Below are 26,955 nucleotides of genomic sequence, written 5' to 3' on the forward strand. Positions count from 1 at the left end.
ATATATATATATATATATATATATATATATATATATATATATATATATATATATATATAATCCATCGGGACCATACTCTGTCGATGTTGAGTACATATATATATATTGAGTATATATATATATATATATATATACACATTTATTTATAGTTATTTGTTCCATGGATATATATATATATATATATATACATATATTTATTTGTATATATTTATTTATACATATATTTATTGTTATATATATTTTTTAATGTATTTAATATATATTTATGTATTTATTTATAAATACATAAATAAATATATATTTATTTATTTATTTATAAGAGCCTGGTGTTGGCGCAGTGGTTCGGGCAGCGGCTTGGGATCCAAAAGGTCCTGAGTTCAAGCCCTGTCGGGCCACTGAATTAATACACCAGGGGGTTGATTCAGCCTGTCATCCTTCCGAGGTCGGCGAAATGAGTACCAGTATACTGGGCCGGTGTATACCCCAGTTAAAATAGGTGTACCATATCCCTGTGTCGTAAGAGGTGACCAGGGTTGCGTCAGGAAGGGTATCCGGTGTAAAACATGTGCTAAATCACTATGCGGATCATACGGATGATCCGCTGTGGCGACCCCGAAAGGGAGCAGCCGAAAGAAGAAGAAGATTTATGTATTTATTTATATATATATATATATATTTATTTATATACAGTATTATATTTATTTATTATATAGTGGATATATATATATATATATATATTTATTTATATACAGTATTATATTTATTTATTATATAGTGGATATATATATATATATATATATATATATATATATATATATATATATATATATATATATATATATGTATACACACATTCACATTAAATGCAACATTCGAGTGAGTCGTAGTTTGTGAAATAAAAAAACAAGGCAAAACACAGAACCACCCTGCAGTACCATGATGTGGCGATGGTGTTGACAAGATTGTGAGAAATTTAGCTCCAATTTAGCTCAGATTAAATATCATTATTTGGCTACCCCCGTGTACACAAATGGAAAAGCAGAGTGAAGCAACAGGTTCACTTTGTCTCTGTCTGTACACAAATATCAGTTTATGATCGAGAAACAACTTGATTTCAATCGAATGTTGTATTTTGAACACGAATCAGAAAACGAACCTGTTGTATGGCAGTGCAGTACTTTGGCTCTGAATTCGTTCTGATTGCACGTGCAGTGAGATAATTTTTTGGTCTGTCTGCCTGTCCAGCAGTCAACCAAAATAGAGAATAATTCCAAACAGGAAACTTTCTGTTTTTAAGGACGTCATAAAGGAGACAAACAATAGAAACGAATAATAATTAATGTAATGTGTTAAGTAAGGTGGTATGAAAGACGGTGCATCAATGGCAGTAAACTTCTGAAATTTTTTTTGTTTTTTTTTTACAACTTTTAAAATCGTTATTTTATTTCAATGTAAGTATATACTTGAACACTGTGGAACACAAATCACTTTTTTTGGCACTTTCAAAACTTCGGTTAAGCAGTACTTGGACAAAATATTACATTTTACACCATGTCGACCAATCAAATTTGCTGCTCGCAGACCCCGCCCATGTCCTTGTTTCTCAAGACTGCATGGGGTAAGGTGTTCTATGAACTCTCTAGTTCCCTTTGCCAGAGGAGAGGGTGTTGCATTTGGGTCCATTTGTCTGTTTGTCCACACAGAATGTGCTAAACATAGGCCACAAACGCCACCTAGTGGTAGTCAGTAGTACACGTTCTCTTTCTTTTCAATCGAGCACATCCATCTAAACATCTAAAGTATGTCCAATTAAAATGTGAGTACTGTACATCGACACAGTATGTACAATTACAATGTGAATACATCTATAAAATATGTACAATTTAGAATGTGAGTATGTTGAGAAGTATGGACAATTTGAACATGAATACGTCCATGAAACGACGCAAAACAAGTCTGGGCGAGAGTATGCAATCTTTGATTTCTCATTCTGGTTACCCTCGCTGAAGAAGAGGGTATTGCATTTGGGTCCGTTTGTTTGTTTGTCCGCAAAGAACTTTTGTGTTTTTCTCCACAAACGCTTTGTCGGATTGAGACAAAATTTTCACCATAGGTGCGACTACTCATGCAGAATGTTTTAATGATACTTATGACATCATAGGTCAAGTGGTGTGGCAGCCATGTTGTTAAAACGGAAAAAAAACTTTGGACTTCTGTATCTCTGAAACCACACCCAGGATAAAACTGAAACTTGGTAACATAGCAAGTACTCCTCATGTGGAATGAGTGTGATTTTTTATGACGTCCTAGGTGCTTTAGTTATGACATCATGATTGCATATGTAGAACGCTACATCTGAGCAGTATGAAAAATTTTGAGGGTCATCACGGGATAAAATGGTCCACAGGAAAAAAACAAATTACGTCTTCGGTCACGTCACCTAGTCACGTGATTCGGCAGCCATATTGTTTTGGATTTTTCTGCCGGTACTCCAGGGGCCTCCGTCTGGCCATCCCCCAGGCATATGCCTGGCCCATCCCCATCTCCTTGAGATGCTGATCAACCTGCTGCAACCATGAGGCAGGTGGTCGGCCCGTTGGCCTCCTCCACTCACAAGGCTCCTTTGCTGAGAGAATCTGATGAGCAGCATCAGCACCAGGAAAACGAGCCACATGTCCATGCAGTCACAGCTGATACTCACGGACTATGCAGGTAACAAATCTCATTTGAGTCTCTCAGCAACCACTCGCTGGAGGTTATGGACGGATTCGGCCGAAACTTGGCGGTTGACTAGGTGATAAGAACAACCGATGAAATTTTAATTCAGGTCCGAATCCAGAACCGGCGGCCCATCAGTGGGATAGAAAACGTAAACTAATCAGTTTGGTGGAGGTATGTGCTCTACCGAGCGCCCTTCTTGTTTAAAATATTTTTACTTTTAAATTATCTTCAGTTTAAAAAAAAAACTGTTGTAGTGAAATGTTTATGGATCTATACACAGTCACGCTCTTTTTTATTTTTTTTTCTCTTCCCACTACATTTCAAGGTTGGTGGTTGGAGGGGGCTCTACTACTCCAATGTCCCAGGGGCTTTCAAACTTAAATCTGGCTCTGGTTGGCTGCAAATAATCCTGGATGACCTTGACTTTGTCAGCCAGTGGATGGATGGCATGCTCGTCAATCAAGTGCCCCAAAAACTGAAAAGAGGACACCCCAAACTGACATCTGGCCTGATTTATGATGACGTTAAACTGTGATAAGCGAGTAAATACGATCTGCAAATTCTGTTCATACTCCTTGATTGTCTCACTGTCTTGAGCAGATCATCAGTGTCGACATAAACGAAAGGCAAACGCCAGATGACCTCATCTATGAAGCGCTGGAAAGTGTGTGCCGTATTGCATAACCCAAGGGGCATGCGCACCAACTCGAAAAGGCCAAAAAGGAGTGGAAATGGCTGTCTTGTGCACATCAGTCGGCTCCACTGGAATCTAATGTAGTCGGCTCCACTGGAATCCACTGGAATTACACTCTCACGAAGTCAAGCTTGGAGAAAACTTGCTTTCCCTGGAGTCAAGAAGTAAAATCCTGCAGGTGTGGTGCAGGGTAACAGTCTGCTACTGAATTCATGTTCAGTGCGCCGTGGTCACCCCAGGGCCTCCATTCACCAGATCTCTTCTTCTGAACCATATGTGAAGGCGAGGACCAGTCTTTTACCGTAGAGCCCAGTCCCGTGTACAACATAATATTTTTAACAACATAACACGAACCTCATGACACATGCGACCACCCGTCACTCATCCCGACAATCACGCTCCTTTTCCATATCCACGCCCATGCTTCCATCCATCACTCAACCCTATTAAATCACACTCACTGTAACACTCCCATCGGTGACTAACCCCTCACGTCCTCCGTGCATTCGTCTTTGTGTTATTTTTAACGAACGACCATCCATAATTACGGTTTGGCATTTCCGAAGTTTGACTACCCAAATGGGATGCCGGATTGCTGGGCACGTGGATTGGTGCTCATGGCCGTGAGGTTAATGAAACGTTCACATGGGAGGAGACTGAGAAAGATGATCCCTACAAGGTACTAGATCATTTTGAAACGTATGTGCGACCGAGAAAGAACAAGCGGATCGCCCGGCACCCGCTCAAGCAGCGGAAACAAAAGAGTGAGGAGACCTTTGATAACTTTGTGAAGGACCTGAGGATTATTCTCATGGACTGCGAGTATGCCGATCCCGAGGACATTCTAATAGATGCGATCATTGATGGAATTTTTGAATCCAGGGTGCAGGAAAAAGTTACTGAATCAAGGTGAAGAACTGTCACTAACAAAGGCTCTGGAAATTGGACAACAGTTTGAGTTGTCTCGCAAGCAAATCCACATCGTGTGGAATGAAGATAGCTGACGCTCCAAGTTTGTAGTTATCACAGCTCAGAGCAAATTGCATTCCAAGCCTTGTGCCTCGTCATCACAGCTGCAAGCATTCAAAGCATGCGGTAGATGTGGCAAGGATGAGCGGCATTTGTGGAACCAAGGGGAATGTCCTGCAGTCGGCTCCACCTGTTCCTATTGCAAACGCCTGAACCATTGGATGTTGGTCTGTCGAAGGTGACAGCGACTGAGCAAAACACTCCTCATCGATGCTGGAGAAAACAAGGAGCAACTACCTGAAGGCAATTCGGAGGATCTTCGAATATACAAGGTTGACAACATCGGCACTCTGGCAGATGACAAATGGTCCCAGATTGTCAGAGTCAGTGGCATTGCGAACATTACCTTCCGTATTGATGAAGGGGCAACGTGCAATATACTTACACTCAGAGATTTTCAAAGACTACCAGTTAATACTGAACTTCACAAGTCTAAGAGAACCCTGAGAACTTACTCCAACCACATCATTCGGCCAGTTGCTTCCACGGATCTTTCCCTGGAATTTGAGGGGAGGTCCGTAATAGCTTCATGCGAGCTGGTCAATCTGGATCAGGAGAACGTGATATCGGGGGAGACCGCTGAGAACCTTGGCCTCCCTGGAGTTCCCTGGCGGGGGTTCAGTCAGTGGATGATGAATCGGTTCCCCCAGAGCTACAACATTTTCCCGATATCATCGGTACTTTAGATACCCTACCAGGGGTCTACCAAATCAAAATACACCCAACAGCCAATGGGGTTGTACATGCTGCACGTCGGCAACCAGCTGCGCTAATGCCTAGGATAATCAAGGAATTGAACAAGATGGTGGATAACAGCTTCATAACTCCGGTGGAAAAGCCAACTGAGTGGGTCAACTCAATGGTAGTTGTAATTCGCAATGGCAAGCTAAGAATATGTTTGGATCCTAGAGATCTCAACAAGACCATAAAATGTGAACATTATCCCATGAAGACGGTTGAAGAGGTGGACTCCAACATATCAAAAGCCAACTTATTCTCAGTTGTGGATACAAAGACTGGGTTTCTACAGATTATCCTGGATTAGGAGTCATCAAAACTGATGACCTTCAATACACCGATGGGTCGTTTTCATTGGCTGAGGCTACCATTTGGATTGAAATGTGCCCCAGAAATATTTCAGCGTATCATGGATCAAATGTTGGATGGCATTATTGGAGCCACAGCGATCATGGACGATATATTGATTGATTGCAGGATGAGCTTGAGATCATCATGGCAGCATTTTAAAGCAAGTTATGGAGAGGGCTACATCCTACAACCTTAAATTGAACATGCAAAAATGCAAAGTTCCCAAAAGGAGGTTCGGTATGTCGGGCATCGACTTACTGCAAACGGAGCCTGACTCCTCAAGAATTGAAGCCCTCCGTAATATGCCTATTCCATGGAATAAAGAGGACTTGCAGCGTTTCCTTGGATTTGTTGCTTACCTGGCTAAATTTATTCCTCAACCGAGTAAAGTCAATGCACCACTTCGAGCTTTACTGAGAGCTGATAGTATTTTTGACTGGCAACCTGCACAGGACCAAGCTTTCCATCAACTATTGGATCTCTGCTGTCAGCAGCCTGCACTGAGATACTATGACGTGAAGGCACCAGTAGAGATCCATGAGGATACAAGTCAAAGCGGTCTCAGTGGTGTCTTAATGCAGGAAGGAAAGCCGGTTGCATACATCCCTCTCGGAGGTGGAACAATGGTATGCTCAGATTGAAAAAGAAATGCTTGCAATCCTCCACGCCTGTATGAAATTCCATGGCTACATATTTCGCAAGACAGTGACACCATTTACGGATCACAAGCCACTTCAAGAAATTTTCAAAAAACCTCTTCTGTCTGCTCCCATGCGCCTGCAGAGGATGCTGTTACGTCTGCAGTGGTACGATCTCAAGGTGGTGTATAAAAATGGCAAAGACATGCATCTACCAGATACACTATCTCCTGCTTATCAGACTCACCATGTGTCGGGACAAGAAGTCAATCTGGAGCAGGTTTCCACATTAGACTTCATCTCCATCACCAAGAAGAAGTACGTCCAGCTGCAGGAACAGACTCGACAAGAGTTACAACTTCTGTTGGACGTGATCCACACTGTATGGCCCAGCTATCGAAACGAAGTGCCCATTCCATTGAGACCATATTGGGATTCAAAGAGTGAGTTAGGTGTTTCTGATGGAATTATCTATAAAGGTATGCATATAGTAGTGCCATCTATCACCTTGGACAGCACAGCTATCACCTTGGTATTGTAAAGTGCAAACAGCGTGCTCGGGAAGTGCTCTATTGGCCAACAATGAACCAACAGATCGAAAAGGCAGTGAAAAACTGCACTACATGTGCAGATTACCAAGATAAGCTTCCTCCGGAATCACTCATACAGACACAAATTCCAGATTTACCATTCAACCAGGTCGCCGAGGACCTATTCGAGTTTGAGTCAAAACAACATATTTTGGTTGTCGGTTATTTTTCTAAATTTATTGAGGGATGTGAGCTCAAGGATATGCGGTCACACAACAATTGATGCTCTAAAATCCATCTTTCGTACACATGGTATACCTGAGGGTCTTAGGATGACAGTGCATCCTTGTTAGTTGTCCAAAGAGTTAAAATCGATCTGTTTTGATTCCGGCATGAACCAGACTACTTCCAGCCCTCGATTTGCTCGTGCTAACGGTGAAGCTGAAAGAGCAGTGAAAACTGTAAAAAAAACATTGTGGAAGAAAGCGGAGGACAAACATCTGGCTTTGTTGGACAACCGCACCACTCCCCTAGAAGGACTACCCTTGTCCCCTGCACAGTTGTTGATGGGTAGAAGACCACGTAACAAGCTGCCTGCAAAGCACAGTTTACTTGTAGCAAAACCCTACAGCTTTCATGAGGTTAAACGGCATTTTGACATGGAAAAGACCGAACAAATGTTCCATCATGATCGAGTAGCACGGGAGCGGCCATCTTTTCAGGGTCAGAAAAGTCCCTATGGAATTGCTTCCTGGTACTAGATAATGGGTTCCTGGTGAAATCATACTAAAACACGAGTCCCCTAGGTCCTTCATGCTCCAAGCAGGAAACCCTTTGTTCCGCAGGAATTGCCAACATCTCTGATCTTCATCTTCAAACAAGCTGGCTATGTGTACGAGCCAGAGATGGGAAAGTCGGACTATGATGAACACAGTGATACTTCCTCGTCCCCTTCTCGTACCAGCAATGATGATCACTGCAATGTTTCTCCTTTGCCCCCTTCTTCTTGTAATACACCTCTTTTGCCCCCCCCCCCCCACTGTTGTGCTGGATGAACAGCTCCACGAGACTCTTCCTTCTAGGACTCGCTCAGGCCATTGTTGTGAAACGGCCATTGTTGTGATTTCCTTTGATTTTGTGTGTGGGTGGGTTGCCATGTGTAGGTTTATTATTATTATTATTATTATTACTCGTGCGTGCCTGTACGTGTGTGGCCGTACGTGCAAAAAATAATAATAATAATGTTTTGTAAGCTCGCCTGTTCGAAGAACAGAGCGATAGTGATACCCCGCCGTGAGCGTGAGCGTGAAAATGTTAAAGTTTTTGGTGCAAGTTATTTCCTTTCTAATGTTTTTATCTACCACACTATTTTTTACTGATTACAATATACAAATACATATATTGCTTTAAAATTATTTGGATCAGACTTCACTGTAATGCTTTATAAAAATATTATTAGACTAGTCTAATAAAAACGATAAATGTATAAACAGGTGAGCATTGGGTGGCTTTGACACCAACTCTCTGGTTTTGTTTTGTTGGCATGTTTTGAAATTTGTGACGGCAATCGTGACGTCATAGCAGTGTCCTGTCATTGGTTTGGTAAATAAATGGCCATAACTTGGGAACCACTTGTTCGATTAATATCAAACCTTGAAAAGGCAAACACTCAGGTCCCCAGCAATATACCTGGCAAGTTTCAATGAGATCAGACCAGTGGTTGTCGAGAAACGGAGGTCGCAGACACACACACACACACACACACACACACACACACACACACACACACACACACACACACACACACACACACACACACACACACACACACACACACACTGCTGGAATTATAGATAGACGAGTGCATGCCCGTAGGTGCGTGCTCGTACGTGTGTGGCCGTACGTGCAAGCAAAACAAAACAAAAAAATTTCAAACCGCGTGCCAGAAACAACAACCGTACAGGCCGTTCCTTCGCTCTCACTGCCCGTACCCGTTTCTTCTGCACGGAGCCTTGCCTCGCGTTCAATGTTGTCGGCCAAGCGAGCAGTTCGTTCTTCATCCGTTTCAGCTGCACGGCGCCTTGCCTCGCGTTCATTGTTGTCTGCCAAGCGAGCAGTTCGTTCTTCATCCGTTTCAGCTGCACAACACCTTGCCTCACGTTCAATGTTGTCTGCCAAGCGAGCAGCTCGTGCTTCGTGATATTCCATTGCACGTGCATAACGCGCAGCTTCGTTCCTTCGCTGTCGTAAACGACGACTGGATTGGGTCATTGTGTTTAAGAAAATCGAGAAAGAAATCGAGAAAGTACAGAAATCGAGAAAGAAAGAATACAGTAAGTCGATAAATCGAGAAAAAAATCGAGAAAGAATACAGTACTCGTCACTATCCGGAAGAAGTCCGGAAGTCCGGAAGTTAAGTCCTCACTGTCCGGAAGTTCGCATATCGCAGTTACGATTATTTGCAATTTAGTTTTAATGGCCAATTATTCAATTAGCGCCAACGTATTTTACCTTTTCGCAATGTCGTCGCAAGGAAAAACACAAAGAGAAGAGAAGAGGAAAAAAAAAAACCTTCGTGCAAAAAAATAAATAAATTACTTCTTGCTTTGAAGCATGCCAGCTCACTCTGATGTTACCGAAATTTATGCACCGTCTAATATGAAAACGATCATAACTTGGGGCATTGTGTTTATCTATAAATGCGCATAAGAAATCGAGAAATTATTACAATACACGAAGTCATCATCATCCGGAAGTCCGTACGTTGTAACCCATAATGGGGAACGCAGCTGAGGTTCCCTTCCCCTATCGGCCACGCCCACGCAGGAACGTGTCTTGTCATTGGTTGGTAAATAAATGGCCATAACTTGGGAACCGCTTGTCCGATTAATATCAAACCTTGAAAAGGCACATACTCAGGTCCCCAGCAATATATCTGGCAAGTTTCAATTAGATCGGACCAGTGGTTGTCGAGAAACAGCGGTCACAGACACACACACACTCAGACACACACACACACACACACACACACACACACACACACACACACACACACACACACACACACACACACACACACACACACACACACACACACACACACACACACACACACACACACACACACACACAGATTGCTGGAATTATAGATAGATTGTTACTACTATGTGTGTTGATATAAATTCTTTATTTGTTGATTGTAAATGAAATCCAATTGTTGAATTGATTTTCCTTGATTTCTTTTCGTTCTGAAGGAGCGGAGATGTCATGTAAAATAGTTCCTGCGGCTCGATCTGAATCGCGGAGATGTCATGTAAAGTAGTTCCTGCGGCTCGATCTGGATCGCGATGTCATGTAAAATAGTTCCTGCGGCTCGATCTGGATCGCGGAGATGTCATGTAAAATAGTTCCTGCGGCTCGATCTGGATCGCGATGTCATGTAAAATAGTTCCTGCGGCTCGATCTGGATCGCGGAGATGTCATGTAAAATAGTTCCTGCGGCTCGATCTGGATGGCGTTGATCTCACGAGACCCGCGATGCTGAGCTTCGTTTTGCAATGAAAGACAGTTAAATCTTACGAAGACCATGCTCCTCCTCAGATGACGTGTAAGAGCCTGCACTTGGGGCAGTTTGCCGGCCGATTTGGAGTTTTTAAGTCGTTGCTGATAAGTCACCAGCGGCTAACTGGGGATGCGACCGCACCGACGGAGGACGGTGTCCCTCACGAAGAGTCCGCGAGTTATCGCCGGCACCATGAACAAATTACAAATTCTTGCTCGAACCTACAGGGGCACTGCATCAGTTGCACAGCCGCGCCCTCCCGCAATAATGCTACTCCTCATCTTGCTTTGCATACGAACGAAGAAGAAGAAGAAGACGAGCTCGATAACCGTTTGAAGCGGTGTAACATGTGAGAGCCGTTGGAAGCGTCGTCGGTTTATTTTTCACCTCAAGCCCAATTTAATGGGAAATGTGTTTTGATTTAATGGTTTAATACTCGCGGCTCAGGACGTTTTCACAGCGTTGTTTTTCAAAACTATAGTACAATATTAAAGAGTACTTTATACAGTAAAACACGTTTGGTTGAAAAAGGAAGTTGTTTGATCGATGGCGGGTTTTCCACAGCAGTCGTACCATGTCTCCTTGCTGGTAAGCAGTGTCGTCGTGCAGAGTAAATGGAGCATTGCGGAGATTTAAATTGTGCTGTGTTATTACTACAAACCAAAAGAAGTTCCGTGGCCTTTGCTTGGTGTGCGGAACGAGTAATAGCATACACCGGTAATCCTCTAATCCCCACACCGGGTGAACTTCTCCTCCAATCCCGATGTCCCCAACACTGGTACCCCCCCAACACTGGTACTCACCCCCCCAACACTGGTACTCACCCCTCCCCAACACTGGTACTCACCCCCCCAACACTGGTACTCACCCCCCCAACACTGGTACTCACCCCCCAACACTGGTACTCACCCCCCCAACACTGGTACTCACCCCCCAACACTGGTACTCACCCCCCAACACTGGTACTCACCCCCCAACACTGGTACTCACCCCCCAACACTGGCACCCCCCCAACACTGGTACCCCTTCCCCAACACTGGTACCCCTTCCCCAACACTGGTACCCCTTCCCCAACACTGGTACCCCCTTCCCCAACACTGGTACCCCCTTCCCCAACACTGGTACCCCTTCCCCAACACTGGTACCCCTTCCCCAACACTGGTACCCCCTTCCCCAACACTGGTACCCCTTCCCCCAACACTGGTACCCCTCCCCCAACACTGGTACCCCTCCCCCCAACACTGGTACCCCTCCCCCCAACACTGGTACCCCTCCCCCCAACACTGGTACCCCTCCCCCCAACACTGGTACCCCTCCCCCCAACACTGGTACCCCTCCCCCAACACTGGTACCCCTCCCCCAACACTGGTACCCCTCCCCCCAACACTGGTACCCCTCCCCCCAACACTGGTACCCCTCCCCCCAACACTGGTACCCCTCCCCCCAACACTGGTACCCCTCCCCCCAACACTGGTACCCCTCCCCCCCAACACTGGTACCCCTCCCCCAACACTGGTACCCCTCCCCCAAACACTGGTATCCCTCACCCCCCAACACTGGTACCCCCCAACATGAGTACCCCTCCCCCAACACTGGTGTCCCCAGCCACCAGTGTTCCTGTCGTTTTTTCCCTCGTCGCCCTCCCACCCCTTCACCTCACTGCATCACTCCACCCCCCTTGCCTTCACGTCCTTCCTCCCCTTCCTCCCTCCCTCCCCTTCCTCCCTCCCCTCCCCTCCCCTTCCTCCCTCCCCTCCCCTCCCCTTCCTCCCTCCCCTCCCCTTTCTCCCTCCCTCCCCCATGGATGTTTGCCCAGTTGCTTGCGCACTCCATTTTCTTGTGTCTTTTCTTATTTGATTTCAGATGCAAGTGCAAGCTGACATGGCCAGTAAACCTGCATCTCAGTGCTGCCTTGAATTCACCCAACTCATTGATAACTATTCAACCAAAGTAAGCCTCATCATCATCAGTGCTGTTCTTCTCCTTTACCGATATGAGGATGTTTCTTTCAGCTGTTCTGTATTCCACTCCACTGGGGTCTTTTTCACCTCCTATGCTGGCTTAATGGTTAGGGTGGTGGGCTTGGGATCCCGAGTTCAAATCCAACTCGGCTGTTGAATTAATACCAGGTGGGGTTGACTCTGCCTGTTATCCTTCCGAGGTCGGCAAAATGAGTACCAGGTTGCTGGTATCCTGTGTCGGAGTGGCGACCCGTCCAGGATTGTGCCCACTAGCCCAGGAGACTGTTTAGGCAGCACCAACACTCTGCACAGAGTGTGGTCCCAATGGATGGTTCAATAGGGTCAAGAACATTGATCAATCATAAAATTGATTTCATATGTGGGGTTGGAGACCCTTCCTCCGTGTATTCCTTTCCGTCCAGTCCCCTCGGGTCCACATACGTTCTCGATTCTGCCTCTGGTTTCCATGCATTATTCAATTAATATCATTATTTTAAAACAATTTGGTTACCTGCAAATTAAATCGATTGAAGGTATCGTCCTGCAGAGTACGTACCTTTTAACCAAGTTTAAATACTACGAGAGCCCGGACACCTTTATTCCCGTCGGAGGCCAAAAGGTTTGAAAGTGTTTCTGAATCAGAATTTTATGCCGATTCCGAAAATGCATTTCTTGCTCACGGTGAAAAATTACATTTTTGGAAAAAAAAAAGAAGAAAATATTAAATTTTCAGACTTTATAGTGTATTCTCAATCTATTTTTTTTAATGAATTCTGGGGGTTTGTCTATCTGGCGCAGCAGCAAGACCTTCTCAAGAACCCCAGTTGATTTGACCCTAGAACAAACGATCAATGCCGATGCAGCCTCGCGTATGATTGGGATATCCGTGTTCACTCAGAACATCGCTGCAAGAAGTAGGTGGATGGTCAGTCGTGCTGCCAGAAGTCAAATTATCGGCCACCTGTTTGATATTTGGGATGAAGAAAGCGAGAAGATTCAACACAGGAGCTCACCCACCACCGCACAGTACGTGACAAAGATGTCGAGAAAATCGTCCCTGGTATTGAAGCTACAATGAATCCATTTGATGATACCACTCCGCATGAAGCGCTATACTGCCTGTCAACTGAAAAAGCACCATCAGAGGACGTGAGGAATGAACTCTTGCACTGCATTGAAATTGGCACAAGACGATTTGATGATTTTAAAAAGTAATGTTTTGCTAATCCTCCCAGATTTAAGGAGCCCATCATTCGATGCAAAGTAAAGAATTTCTCGTCAGACGCCATCAAAGTCAAAATCACTGTTGAGGACAGAAAAATCAAAGAATTGCAAGGGATACGAGATCTCTTTGGGAGACAACTGCACCTTACAGCAAGTATCAACTTGGATCAAGGATATTGAGCACAGCAGACGTGAAACTGATTCTTCAAAGACCCAATTCGTTAAATGCGGTTCTGACCAGAGACGTCCGAAAGACTTCAAAGCTGTCCTCAGGTCAAACTCATTCAAGACAGCCCTCTTGAAGTTCCTCGTGGATGAGTGGCAAAAAATGGCATACATCGAGCAGATCTGAGAGCACACACTGTTTGTAGGACTGGGTGATAAAGCTTTACAAGTATGAGCTAGTCTGCTAGTGGATGATTGCGTCCACAGGGAAGAAGTCCCCAGTCCAGCATGCAACCAGCAGGAGGCAGATACGCCATTTATTTGGCACATCAAGCACATGTGTGAGTCTCTGCAAGAAAGTAACATTGTATTATGTGCATGTGACACTGATGTACTCATTGTACTGCTCACACAGCAATATCCTTAAAGCTCATTTGCTGATGGATATTAGTATAAGCTACAACACGATACATAGATGTGTCTGTGCTAGCTTTAAGCATGGGATTAGAGATGTGTGGTGCTATTGCAGGACTACAGGCATTCATTCACAGGATGTGACAATACCACCAGTTTTCACCATAAAGGTGAGGTTCGGCCTCTAGCTTTGATGGAAAAGGCTACAAGATTCAGGACAGCATTTTCAAAATTTGGAGAATCACCTCATCTCATATGAGCTGCTCACTGACATGGAGGCCTTTGTTTGGACGTTGTATGGGAAACCCAATTTGACATCTGTGAATACAGCCAGGTATGTGCTCTTTCTTCAGTATTATGCACCAAAGAGCACTTCTCAGCCTCATCACAGAAACAAACCCTTGCAATATGCCTCCATGCAGATCTGTCCCTTTAAAGAAAGTAAACCGTGCAAATTTGTAAACATCAATGTGGAAGAATGAAATTTCCCTGTCATCATACAACTGGGCTGCACAGAGGATCGTGGGTGGGAAAAACAGAGGAAAATAGAGAATGGCTGAAATAGAGAAAGAGAAAAAATAAAAAAAACACTGCCACAAAGCGGTTTGAAGGGCCACAGGTTCCTGATGTAAGCAAACAGATCGGTCACACCATGTCATATGAAGAGGTTAACGAGGAAGTACCTTATTGTTCATCCTCTGAGTCGGATATGGAACTACATGTGCACTATAAAATCGTGACACATACACATACACATACACATACACATACACATACACATACACATACACATACACATACACATACACATACACCTTACTTGTAAGCAAGTGATTTTTCTAAGCGAGAGTTATCTTTGAGTTGAGGGTGAATAGCCAAAATGTCAGCTTCTCCTTGCTATCCAAATTGGCATACGTCGATGAACATTCCATTGTTCTACCTGTTTGTCGATGTAGAACAATATTGGCCTTCACAATTAAGACGAGTTCTCTATTTGATTTTTCTGGCTGCCTGGATCATCATCCGAGCTCGGTTCGTCATAGAGAGCTCAGAATGTCTCCCGACTGTGTGGACCCACCGGCGACGTTGTGGACCCACTAATAGATCCACAACCTCAGCTATATCAATTAAGTCAGTTAATCTGCCAATGCAATGTTACTTTCAAACTTCAACAAATAGCTTTATGTACATGTCACCATAAAAATCATCTTTCTGGTTAAGTTACATAATTATCGCCCAAAACGTTTTCGTTAATTTTTCAATTGGTGATTTCTATGTTAATTTTTACAAAAGGTGTTTCTGTTATATGAATCGGTCAATGTACTAATGTAGAAACGATATCCATGATATGCATCACTATGATAAAGAAGAATGCAAAAATACAAGGAAATGTTGAATACATCGTGTAACTAATTCTTCCCACGAACATTTGAACATTTTCATTTTCCTTCCGAAAATGTAATTTTTCAACTTGAACACAGCATTTCTGACAAACAAGAACTGCATTTTCGGAATCAGCATAAAATTCTCATTCTGAAAATACCTTCACACTTTTTGAATTCCGACACTGGAACAAAAGTGTTTGGGCTCTTGGACTAAAACCTTTATTTGAGTCGTATGTTGAGGTTGTTCTCGTAATTCTCAGTTTTATGTAAACGAGTTCTATTCACGTTATTGCCGTTCCTCCTTTTATTTCTGGATTACAGGAGCTCCACTGTGTTTTCAAAGCTATTGTGGACAATATTTATGGGGGGAACAAAGGACTGGGATGGAATCCTCACCTCCTGAACAGCAGAGACAATTATGCGGACTACACTGCAATTCACAATTTTCTATCGCCCAGGCAAGTAACTCGACGATGCAAGTTTGCAATTTCCCTTTCTTTTGCCTTCAGCTGTTGCTGTGTCTGAAAGTCGGATGTTAATGTTGGAATCTGTGCAGCACGCTTCCTCTCGTCTGTGCGACCTTCAGCAGTTTATGATCCAGGAAGGAGCTGTTTGCTTCACCTACAAGTCACTTGTTATTACAAACTGCAATGATGTTTTGCACTGATTTCTGATTGGCCTCCATATGCTGTTTGTTTTCTTTTACTCCCATGTGATATGCCTTTTCACTTCAATTTTAAGCATGTGTTTGTGAGTAAAACCACACTTGTTTTGGTTGTAAAGGCAAACGTACTGCTTTATGGCCGTTACTTGTCACTCAGCCATGAATGGCGCTTGGTGGGGAAATGCACATGCCGAGGCCTTGCATTGAGAGACTGGCGAGCTTGAAGGTCCACAGAATAAAAAAAAAAAAGATAAATCGTTTTTTTGATGTGATTATATTGATTTTTTTTTAAGTAATAAAAAAAAGAACTGAACGTGGTTTTTAATTCCATTTTTTTGAGGGGTTGCAGTTTAAAAAAGCAAACCCGTTGGGTACCGCCTGTAAAAATTTCCAGAAAACTGCCATGATGTAATCAAGGTAAAGATTGGAAAGACAATTCGTTTCAGACTCGTCCGAAAGTGAATTTGATGAATAATTTTCTGATCAACAATTCTCAGATTATGACGATAGTCAAAATCATTATGTAGAAGGTGCTGGAAGACTGTCCATGTATGAACCCAAGGAGGAGATGATGTGGTGTGTTTCCTAATATATGATCACCGGTTTTTGGGGGATTGGACCAATCAAGCATAAAAGGACACCAGAAAACATTAAAATCTTCGTTTCATGATATTTGTTCAAGATAAGAACAACGATTAAGTGTTAAGTGAAGCCATATCTATTTTTTAAACCAAAATTATTTTTTGATTCTGTGGACCTTTTAAGGCTCAGCTTAATCAATCGCTTGCCTGAGTGGTGTGACGAGCATCCCCTTTTCTATGCGTGTGCTAAAACCATGCTGGTTATCAGAATTTTTATTTAATATCCAGGGATATTCAATCGTGCCAAAACAAGTGCCACGTAGGAAGTGCATTGCAGACAAGGCCCACATCTTACAAAATAAGGATTTATTGAATGACAAACAAAAGTACACCATGGTTTGCAATATATAATAGATGACATCCCTTCCAAGGACTTCATCATATAAAGAGACCATTCGGCCCATCAAGCCTGTGCAGTGATTCCCAACCTATGACTGTTTATTTTTTCTTGTATATAGTCAAGGCTCATGGAAGAGGTAGAATAATGAATGCATCAGGACAAAAAGGAACAGTTTGGGGGGGGGGGGACATCTAAAATAGGCAGCAGAGTTGAAGGACAAAATAGAGGGAGACTTGGATGAGGATTGAGGTGGACAGAATAGATTCATAAGAAAACATCTTCCCCTCTCTTCTCCCCTTCCCTCTCTTTCACCACCTACCCCATCCTCACAATCCAGAAGTCTTCAACCCCCACTCCCAAATTTTCAACCTCCCCCTGCCCCAACCCAAAGGCTTCAATCTCCTCCAAGCCTTTAAACCCCCTCCACAGTGAAATAGTTGGTTTATAAATCCTGTATATGCACACTATTCAGCCTTGAAAACTCAAATTTTTTGATTATTATTATTGAAGACTTGACTATTTTCTTTCCTCTGTATTATGATAATGTACCTTCATTGTGCGGTGTGTAATAGACCACTGCCATGTTCGCTCTGAACAAAACATGCATTACCTCATTTCCTCTGCATGAGTTTTAATCAAAATGTACCTTTATTTCTTCAAAATGGTACCTTTATTTAATGATAGAAGACTCATAAATTCAGTTGTCACATGTAAACCAGAGGGCTATGGAGCCTCAGAGCAAAACAAAGTGAACAAAACGGCACCGATTTGATTTTGAAGCACCTCCCTGAACTGACAGACATCCAGATTGGAGGAGAATGAACATATACAGTGCTGATAGAAAGTCTGCACCCCCTTTCAAAATTTTCATCTTTTGTTACCTTATCAGACTTTTCACACCCTTACACATCGTAACCCACAATTTCCAAGTGAAAAACAAATTCTACAAATTTCAGAAAATTAATTAAAAACAAAACTAGAATATCTTGGTGGGATAAGTGTCCACCCCCCTTATAATAGCAATTGTAACCAAGCTCAGGGGTAACCAATCGCCTTCAAAATCACACACCAAGTTAATTGGCCTCCACCCGTGTTAAATTTTAATGATTCTGATTCTTTCAGAATAAAATCAGCTGTTCCTGGAGGTTTCCTCTGCTGGGTAGTGCATTTCACAGCAAAGACTCAACCATGAGCACCAAGCAGCTTACAAAAGACCTCCAGGATAAAGTTGTGGAAAGGCACAGGTTAGGGGATGGGTATAAAAATATTTCAAAGGCCTTGAATATCCCTTGGAGCACAGTCAAGACAATCATTAAGAAGTGGAAGGCATATGGTACCACCAAGACCCTGCCTAGATCAGGTCATCCCTCCAAATTGGATGACCAAGCAAGGAGGAGACTGATAAGAGAGGCCACCAAGAGGCCAATGGCAACTTTGAAAGAGCTACAGGCCTTTATGGCAAAGACTGGTTACTGTGTGCATGTGACAACAGTTTCCCAAGCACTCCACATGTCTGGTCTGCATGGTAGGGTGGCAAGAAGGAAGCCATTACTCAAAAAAGCCCACCTTGAGTCCCATTTGAGGAATGCAAAAAAACACTGGAGATTCTGAAGCCATGTGGCAAAACGTTTTGTGGACTTACGAAACCAAGATGGAACTTTTTGGCCTCAATGCAAAACGTTAAGTTTGGTACTTACCCAAAGAACAGCACCCCGACTGTGAAGCAGGGTGGTGGCAGCATCATGTGATGAGGATGTTTCTCATCAGCAGGGACGAGGCACTTTTCAGGACAGAAGGGAAAATGGATGGAGCAACATACAGAAAAATCCTACAGGGAAAAATTATTTTGTACAGAAGAATGGGAAAATATTGCCCAATCAATGTGTGTAAAGTTGGTAGAGACCTATCCCGACAGACTCACAGCTGTAATTGCTGTCAGATGTGCTTCCACGAAGTATTAACTCAGGGGGGTGGACACTTATCCAACCAAGATATTCTAGTTTTGTATTTTTGATTAATTTTCTGAAATTTGTAGAGTTTGTTTTTCACTTGTAAGTTGTGGGTTACGATGTGTAAATATAGGTGGGAAAAGTCTGATTTAATGCAATTTAATTCCAGGCTACAAGGCAACAACAGGTGAAAATTTTGAAAGGGGTGTGTCAGCTTTCCATAGGCACTGTATGTATGCAAGATTTTATATATATATATATATATATATATATATATATATATATATATATATATATATATATATATATATATATATATATATATATATATATATATATATATATATATATATATATATGACATACATAAATGGTCAGATCCAGCGTGACGATAGACATTCTGAGAGGGTTGGCCGGAGGAAGCTTGGCCCATGTCTTTCATGAACCATCTGGCCAGAACTTGACATTTGACTAAGGTTAGGGCAGGAATTTGGAATTTGGCCATGGTGCCGGCGATAGCTCGCTGACTCTTTGTGAAGGACACCATGGGATCTTTAATGTCCACCAACCAATGCCAGCAGATGGGATGCCCAGTTTCACATCCATCTGAGGGACGGCACACACATTGATGCCTGTGAAACGTGCACAATCATCTTGCCTGCGAAACACTTGGATGACCATTTATAGCGAGGTTGGGATTATAACACAAATTAGACAGCTTTGAGTCAAGTGATGCATGTAACTTTGCAATATATCAAAGTTTTTGAATTGCCTTTTATTCTGCTTAAGATCTTCTCACTCAAAATGGTGAATTGGCAAATGTTCAGTGGTCGTGTGTGAGGCCATCACGTATTGACAGAGCTGGGTTCTTTTTTATTTTTTAATCCACGCTCAAAAACACTTTGTCTTGTCCTTAGTGGTCCCATGATGAGAATGGTCTACAAGTTGCAGGCAGAGAACCTCAGCTACCCATTTTCTCTCCATAGATTGCCGGTAAACTGTTTAAGTTTGCTTTTAGTTATTACTGCTTCATTAATTTGTTAACGAGCTGAACCTCTTCCACTTTTGCACAAAAATATAACTTTGATATATCCCATCATTTTTTGTTATCAGTCTACAAATTTTGTTCAAATCCTTGAATTTGACATTCAGGCCATCTGGAATCATCGTGGGCCTCCGACACTGTCTGGGCACCCTGCTTTGCAAACATTATTCCTCTTTTCTCCTGTAGATGTGGAATCGCTTTCCTTGAACAGTGTGATCCCACTTCTCCCTGGAGGACTTTGTGACTGCTGTATACTGCCATCTTGTCTCATCTTCTATCCCTGCACGTGATATTTGCTAGTCCCATTAACTGTCCCCACACCCACCCATCTTTCCTGCAGGCTATCATCTTTGTCTCGTCTTTTTTCCTGTTTGTTGTGTTGCCCCAGTCAGTTCTGCTCGAACAGGCCTGTGACACGGAGATAGCGGATCGATCTCCCAGGAGCGACCCAGAGATCTCTCGCATCTATGATGTTGTGCTCTTGTCCAAGTAGAGCCAGGACCGCGCAGTCTTCCATTATGTATTTTGTTGTGTGTGGAGCGGCCTGGAAGAGGTTACAGGTGTTGTCAGTGGTGTTGTCGAGTCTGTGTTTGTAATGTAAGAGCTGTGGGTGATGTCCACAGTGGAGGCGTGCAAGGTGAACATGGTCGGACCTGGAGAGTCGTTGGTCTGTGTCATGGATGGGTGGGGGTTTACTGGCCAGGATACACTTTGGGCCTCGTTTGTTGATTGTGTTTATAGTGATGTGGGTGTGAATGTGTTTTTGTTGTTTCCGTTGTTCATTGGGGGGATGGATGTTTTAGAGGATGTCAATGTAGTGTCGCTTTAATGTGTCGGGCCTGTGGGTGGTTGTACATATAGTGGCAAGGGTGATTAGGGATGGCACTTGCCATTGCAAGGAATTGTGCATCTCTCATGTTGAAGTGGTCTTTGACTTTTGGCATTTTTACCTCTGTGTGTAGGTGCTCAATGGGTGTTGTTAATGTGTAACCTGTGATGATGGATGCAAAGGGCTTTGTGTTGTATGCTCTCTCGAGTGTTGAGATGTGTGTTTGATAGGCTGGAGGCCAAAATGAGTTGACGTAGTTAATGACTGGTCTCATGTACTGTTTGTATATCGGTGATGGTGTTTCTCAGTGTGTTTTGCCTGGGTGTGCATGCTTTCCACGAGACGCGGCTCTAAGAGAGCTCCGCGTTGTTATTCTTATTCTTATTCTTATTCTTATTCTTATTCTTATTCTTATTCTTATTCTTCTTATTCTTCTTATTCTTCTGGTGAAGACAAAACCTGTAGGACGTGGCTCTTGGACACATTTGTCCTTGTTTTAAAATGTTTATGATGTGATCTGAAAATGACATGGATGTGTTAACAGTGGCGTCAAGTATTTTTGTTTGTGTGTGGGATAGGGATGTTGTTCAGTGTGTGTGGGATAGGGATGTTGTTCAGTGTGTGTGGGATAGGGATGTTGTTCAGTGTGTGTGGGATAGGGATGTTATTCAGTGCGATGTGTGATGCAGCACTATGTTCCTTGGTATAATTTGTTAAAAGAGTGACTGTTGATTTTGAGGGGGCTACTTTCAGTCTGTTGATGGTGAGCCAGGTTTGTAGGGTGCTGAGGAAGGGTTGAAGTTGTGCTGTGGCGGTGTTGATGTTGATGTTGCTATGAGTGGAGGTAATGGTTATATCGTCCGTGTATGAGGCTATTTGTATGTTTTCATGTGGTTGTGGAATGTCGTGCATGAACAGATTAAAGAGTGTGGGGGAGAGGACTGACCCTTGAGGGCTCCGTTCGGAAAGTATAATGTGCATGATGACTTGCTGTTAAAATTATGAATGTCTGCATGATAGGTAGTTGGCAGGCCAGCGTTTGGTGGTGTTGTGCATGTTTGTGTTGAGTATTTTGTTTGAGTGAGAGTTTGTGGAGTTTGTGAAATGCTTATGTTGATGACTATTGTGGTCAGAATAGTGCGTTTTGGTGGTTTTTCTATTGCTGAAGCTTTCAAAGGTGTTTTGTGTGAGGTTTGTGAAGAGAGTGGTGGTGGAGTTCTTTGGTCGGAATCCGTGTTGGGTGTGTGAGAGTTTGAGAGTGTGAGTATTCGGTGTTCTGTAACTGTGGAGGGTGTGCAAAGTCATGCGATAGGTCTGCAGGAGGCTGCCTTGGTGGGATCTTTGTTTGGTTTTAGGATGGCAATGATTTTTGCCATGTTTCCACATTTGGGGAATTATTGAGTGTTGGAAGGAGAAATTGCTTATATTTGTGAGGGCTGCATATGCCGTGTGGTCCAAGGTGTTTTAAATGTATATTGGAGATGTTGTCAGGGCCGGTATCCTGCGGGTTTTTGATGATTTTTTTTGCTAGTGCGGGAGTGAATGACGTGATGGTGGTTTCGAGCTGGCAGCTTCGTTTGCACCTTCCAAAACTTCTTTCCTCTTTTCAGGGTCTGATATGATTTGTGTTTGTGTCGTGCTCTCTGAGGATGTTAGCTTCTTGTTTCTCTGATTGTATGTTGTCTGTGGTAGTTGTGAGGGTGTTATGCCACTGTTGGACCATTGGAGTTAGTGATACTGTTTATGATTTTGTACAAGTGTTTGACATTGGTTGAGTGGTCTCGTGTGCAGAGAAAGGAGTGCCAGTTTTGTGGGGTTTTTTTCGTTATTATTTTGTTGTTGATGTCTGTGTTTAGTGTTTGAATCGTTTCATTTATGTCCGGTGCTTTGGGTGTTGGTGTGTTGTGCTTTAGGTAGTCTTGTTGTTTTCATGAGGTGTGCGATTTCTGCCGTGTAGTCGGGGTTGTATGTTTTTTATATTGCCCTTTGGAATGTATTTAGAAGTTGCGGTTGTGCTAATCATGTTGAACTGTTTGATGTGGATGTCAATGCTGGTGGTGATGTTGGAATTCTTGCTCAGTGTCGTACACACAGTTATTCCACATCACTTTTTTGTAATTGGTAAATATTTTGTTTTTGTTTGCGTTGAGGTTTATAGGTGTGTTTATGGTAATGGTGACAGGTAGGTGATCTTAAGGGAGTTGTTGCACTGTTCTCCACGTGGTCGTGGTGCAAAGTGATGGAGAACAGAAAGTTATATCTGGTGATGAGTTATTGTGACCAGCTTGTGTGTGTGTGTGTGTGTGTGTGTGTGTGTGTGTGTGTGTGTGTGTGTGTGTGTGTGTGTGTGTGTGTGTGTGTGTGTGTGTGTGTGTGTGTGTGTGTGTGTGTGATTGTGTTTTGGTCTGGATCATTCGATATAAATAAAGTTAGTTGTCGAGCAATGGTTTGGCCTCTGGTGTTTGGTTGGTGATGGGTGAACCAGGCTGTCTTTGGCATTGAAGTCCCCTCCAATGGTGGTGTTTTCGAGGGAGCAAAGGTTCTGTAGTTGTGGTGAGTAATTGGTTGATTCAGTGGGGGATGTGTCTGGTGGTATGTAAATGTTTATGGTGTTCGTGTGTGCTTTGTTACCAGTTTTAATTTTGAAAGCTTGAAGTTCAAGTGTGTTTTCTGTTGGTAGGAAGTGCTTTTGTGTCTTGTGTGATATCTGAGTATTGAATTGAATTGTGAATATATATGATGAGGCCTCCACCTCTGGCGTTCGGTCTGTCTGAGTGTATCGGTGTGTAGTTTAGGATGGACAGTGTTTTGTTTTTCTCTTTTAATTTGTTTTTTTTTGTATGATAGCCATATGAACGTTATTTGTGTGACTGACATGTTTAAGTTGTACAGCCTTGCTGACGAGGCTGTCTGTGTTGTGTTGGAGGATATTAAGGTTGTGTGCATTTCTGGGCTTGAGGTGGTCGGGGCCCCAGGTTGGTAACTATGTCTTCGGCTGGAATGAGGAGAAAGGGGAGGACTGCTGGAGGGAGATCACTCCCCAAAGAAGAAAAAAAGAAAGAAACGTTTGTTGTGGATATGTGATGCATGTGTGGCGTTTGAGTTTTTGTGTGTGAGGTGCTCATGTGGAACGTGATAGGGAGTGGGCCAGTCCATGGGGACTGATTGGCACTCTAACTGACTGCGCTGCTCTGACTAATCTGGACACGAGTGAAGAGTGGGGAAGATTTGGCCCCATCTTGCTTCAGGGGGTGCAACCACTGTAAGGAGGCACCCCAGTAGTTGCTTTCCTGTCGGTTAATCCACTTGCTTGTTTGTTTGGTTCTTTCCACACCACTCACCACCTTTTATCACATGTCACCTTACTCTTCCACGAGCCTGGATTGTGCACACCAAAAAACTAAAAAAATAAAGTACATGCTATGTGCATTTTAAGAATTCTTACATTCGACATGTTGGTTGTATCGCCCCATTGTCACTCTGACCTCTGACCTCTGACCTGATGTGATTCCCACTCTTTTCCAGGCCCTGTTGAGGAGAGTACTGATAGAAGGGAGATTTCCAGATGACTCTACGCTTTACACGAACAAACTTCAGTTTTCCAACAAGGGCTATGTGAATAACTGCATTTTCCTCAGTATCCTTTCCTGCACTGTGAAGATGTACTCGTGCACAATCCTCCACATGGAGCAGTCGTTCTGCCGAAAGCAGTTTATTCGCTAGCATTGCAAACTTGGTTGGATTGCAACTTGACACAGGGCACACGACTGAGTGTGCAGGAATTTGGAATTTGTTCAGGGTGCCGGCGATAGCTCGTTGACTTCACGAAGGACAACGTGGGATCTTTAACGTCCACCATCTAATGCCGGTAGATAGGACACCCGGTTTAACGTATATCCGAGGGACGGCACACATGTTGATGGAACACCCAACACCATCCAACTTCCTTGACTGTTGGAAGATGAAAAAAAGATTGTATATAGTGTTGAGGCTCGTGGAGGAGTGAGAACACATAACTGATCAGGATGTAAAATAGCAGTAGAAAGAGGGAGGAGTGGGGGGACATAACCAACATTAGGGTTGAAGGACAAAATAGATGGAGACTTGGAGAAATAAGGAATGAGGCTAAGGGGAGGACACGGGTGTGAACAAGATGGAGACATCCGCAAACTCTCAATTATACAAGTGGAAGAACAAATTGGAAACATGGAAAGAGGTGGGCTTGGAGTGGATTGATGGTAGAAAAGCTTATGGTTGTGGACGGGGGATGATCTGTGATGGTGGTGAACAGTAGTCTTGAAGTCCTGGAGGGAAGGAGATTGAAGAGAATGTGGAGGTTTATCTCACAGGTGGGAGAAAAGAGGAATGAATGAATGAATAAGTGGAGGTGAACAGTGATTCTGGATTTTGGGAGTTTCACCAGATGGGAGTTACTGACAGACTGCATGTGCCCTGCAGAAACTGTGATAGAAACTGTGAGACTCTGCGTCATCGTGGGAGATTCCAATGATGTTGAAGGCCTTGGTGTCCATGACGTCAAACTAAGCAAGGTGTGACGCAGGGGCGTCAGCCCAGAAGTACTCCAAGCTGTGGATGAAGGCCTTGTACGTAGATAAAAGTGCATGTGTGCAATGGAAAGACTGCATTATAGAGGATGATACCTAGTAGGTGACAGGCTTTGGAGGCCAACTTTGACATGTGGCTTGCCCAAGAGAGACAATGGCTGATTGTGAGACCCAAGAGTTTGAGTGTCTGAACTTCTTCAGTAGGATTGTAAAACAAGTAAATCAGCCAGATGGTCTTTTTGGAGAGAGTGAGAGTGTGAGATTTGTCAGGATTGAAAGACATATTCCAAGTGACTGACCAGCTTGTGATTTTGTCAGTCTGAATAAGTGGAAGAGGCTTCTTGAAGGATGAGGGATGACACGCAGAGGGCGGAGTCATCAGCAAAGTGATAAAGAGGATTTTCCAGAGAATCAGAGAGATTGTTGATGAAGATGAGGATTAGGAATAGAACTGGGCCCACAGAACATTGCCTTGGGGGCATTCCAGCCTTGCCTAGGAGAGGAGATGAAAGGATCCTGTTGAATGCCATGAGTTGGCTTCAAGAGTAGAATAAATCAGTAAACCATGAGTGGAGTTTGTTGTGGATGCCAAAAGCAGAGTGTTTAGAGAGCAAGGCAGGATGCCAGACTGTATTAAACACTCGAGATGTGCCCAGAGAAATGGCCCTGATCTCACGTCTCACATTGAGGGCCTCCATCGATTGTTGGGAGAACAGAAGCACTGAAGCAGCATGTCCATGGTAGACTGATTGGGTCTAAATCTGTATTGATGATCTGAGATTATGTCATTTGAGAAAAGCAAGGATTATATGTCAACTGTGAGATGGATTCCATGACCTTTGTGATGACTGGAAGTAAGCTAAAAGGTCTGTTATTAAGGTGAGGTTTTTTTATACCTTTTCTATGCAATGCTGTGATGCTTGCTGATTTTCAAGCAGATGGAAGATGACCTAGGGAAAATGATATTGTGAATAGAGCAGAAAGAGGATATGCAAGAGCAGCAGAGCAGGTTTTTAGGACAAAGTGTGGTGGCCTGTTGCAGAGTCAGTGTAGGGTACAGAGTCGAGGCCTGTAAAAGAGCAAGAACACGAAACAGATCAGGATGCAATAGAACAAAAAGAACGAGAGAGAGAGAGAGAGAGAGAGAGAGAGAGAGAGAGAGAGAGAGAGAGAGAGAGAGAGAGAGAGAGAGAGAGAGAGAGAGAGAGAGAGAGAGAGAGAGAGAGAGAGAGAGAGAGAGAGAGAGAGAGAGAGAGAGAGAGAGAGAGAGAGAGAGAGAGAGAGAGAGAGAGAGAGAGAGAGAGAACGAGAGAGAGAGAGAGAGAGAGAGAGAGAGAGAGAGAGAGAGAGAGAGAGAGAGAGAGAGAGAGAGAGAGAGAGAGAGAGAAACGAGAGAGAGAGAGAGAGAGAGAACGAGAGAGAGAGAGAGAGAGAGAGAGAGAGAGAGAGAGAGAGAGAGAGAGAGAGAGAGAGAGAGAACGAGAGAGAGAGAGAGAGAAAACGAGAGAGA

General features: G+C 43.4%; 1 protein-coding gene across 4 annotated transcripts in view; it reads left to right on the top strand.

Moving 5' to 3' along the window:
- The first annotated feature begins 10,140 nt into the window (after positions 1–10,140).
- SMPD4 (sphingomyelin phosphodiesterase 4) overlaps positions 10,141–26,955 on the top strand; it is a 91,588-nt gene continuing 74,773 nt past the window's right edge. The window contains exons 1-5 of one of the 4 annotated variants that reach the window (XM_085859712.1): positions 10,142–10,308; positions 12,127–12,213; positions 15,734–15,870; positions 19,924–19,999; positions 24,406–24,517. In XM_085859712.1, the coding sequence (XP_085715838.1) occupies positions 12,127–12,213; positions 15,734–15,870; positions 19,924–19,999; positions 24,406–24,517 (412 nt within the window). In that variant the 5' untranslated portion in view covers positions 10,142–10,308. Of the gene's footprint in view, positions 10,309–10,600; positions 10,852–12,126; positions 12,214–15,733; positions 15,871–19,923; positions 20,000–24,405; positions 24,518–26,955 lie in introns of those variants that run through there. The other 3 variants (XM_085859711.1, XM_085859714.1, XM_085859713.1) reach the window with 3 other exon arrangements.

The sequence above is a fragment of the Eptatretus burgeri genome, chromosome 16, assembly GCF_056783735.1.
Source record: "Eptatretus burgeri isolate ZD-2024b chromosome 16, Ebu_testis_v1, whole genome shotgun sequence".
NCBI classification, from domain to species: Eukaryota; Metazoa; Chordata; class Myxini; order Myxiniformes; family Myxinidae; genus Eptatretus; species Eptatretus burgeri.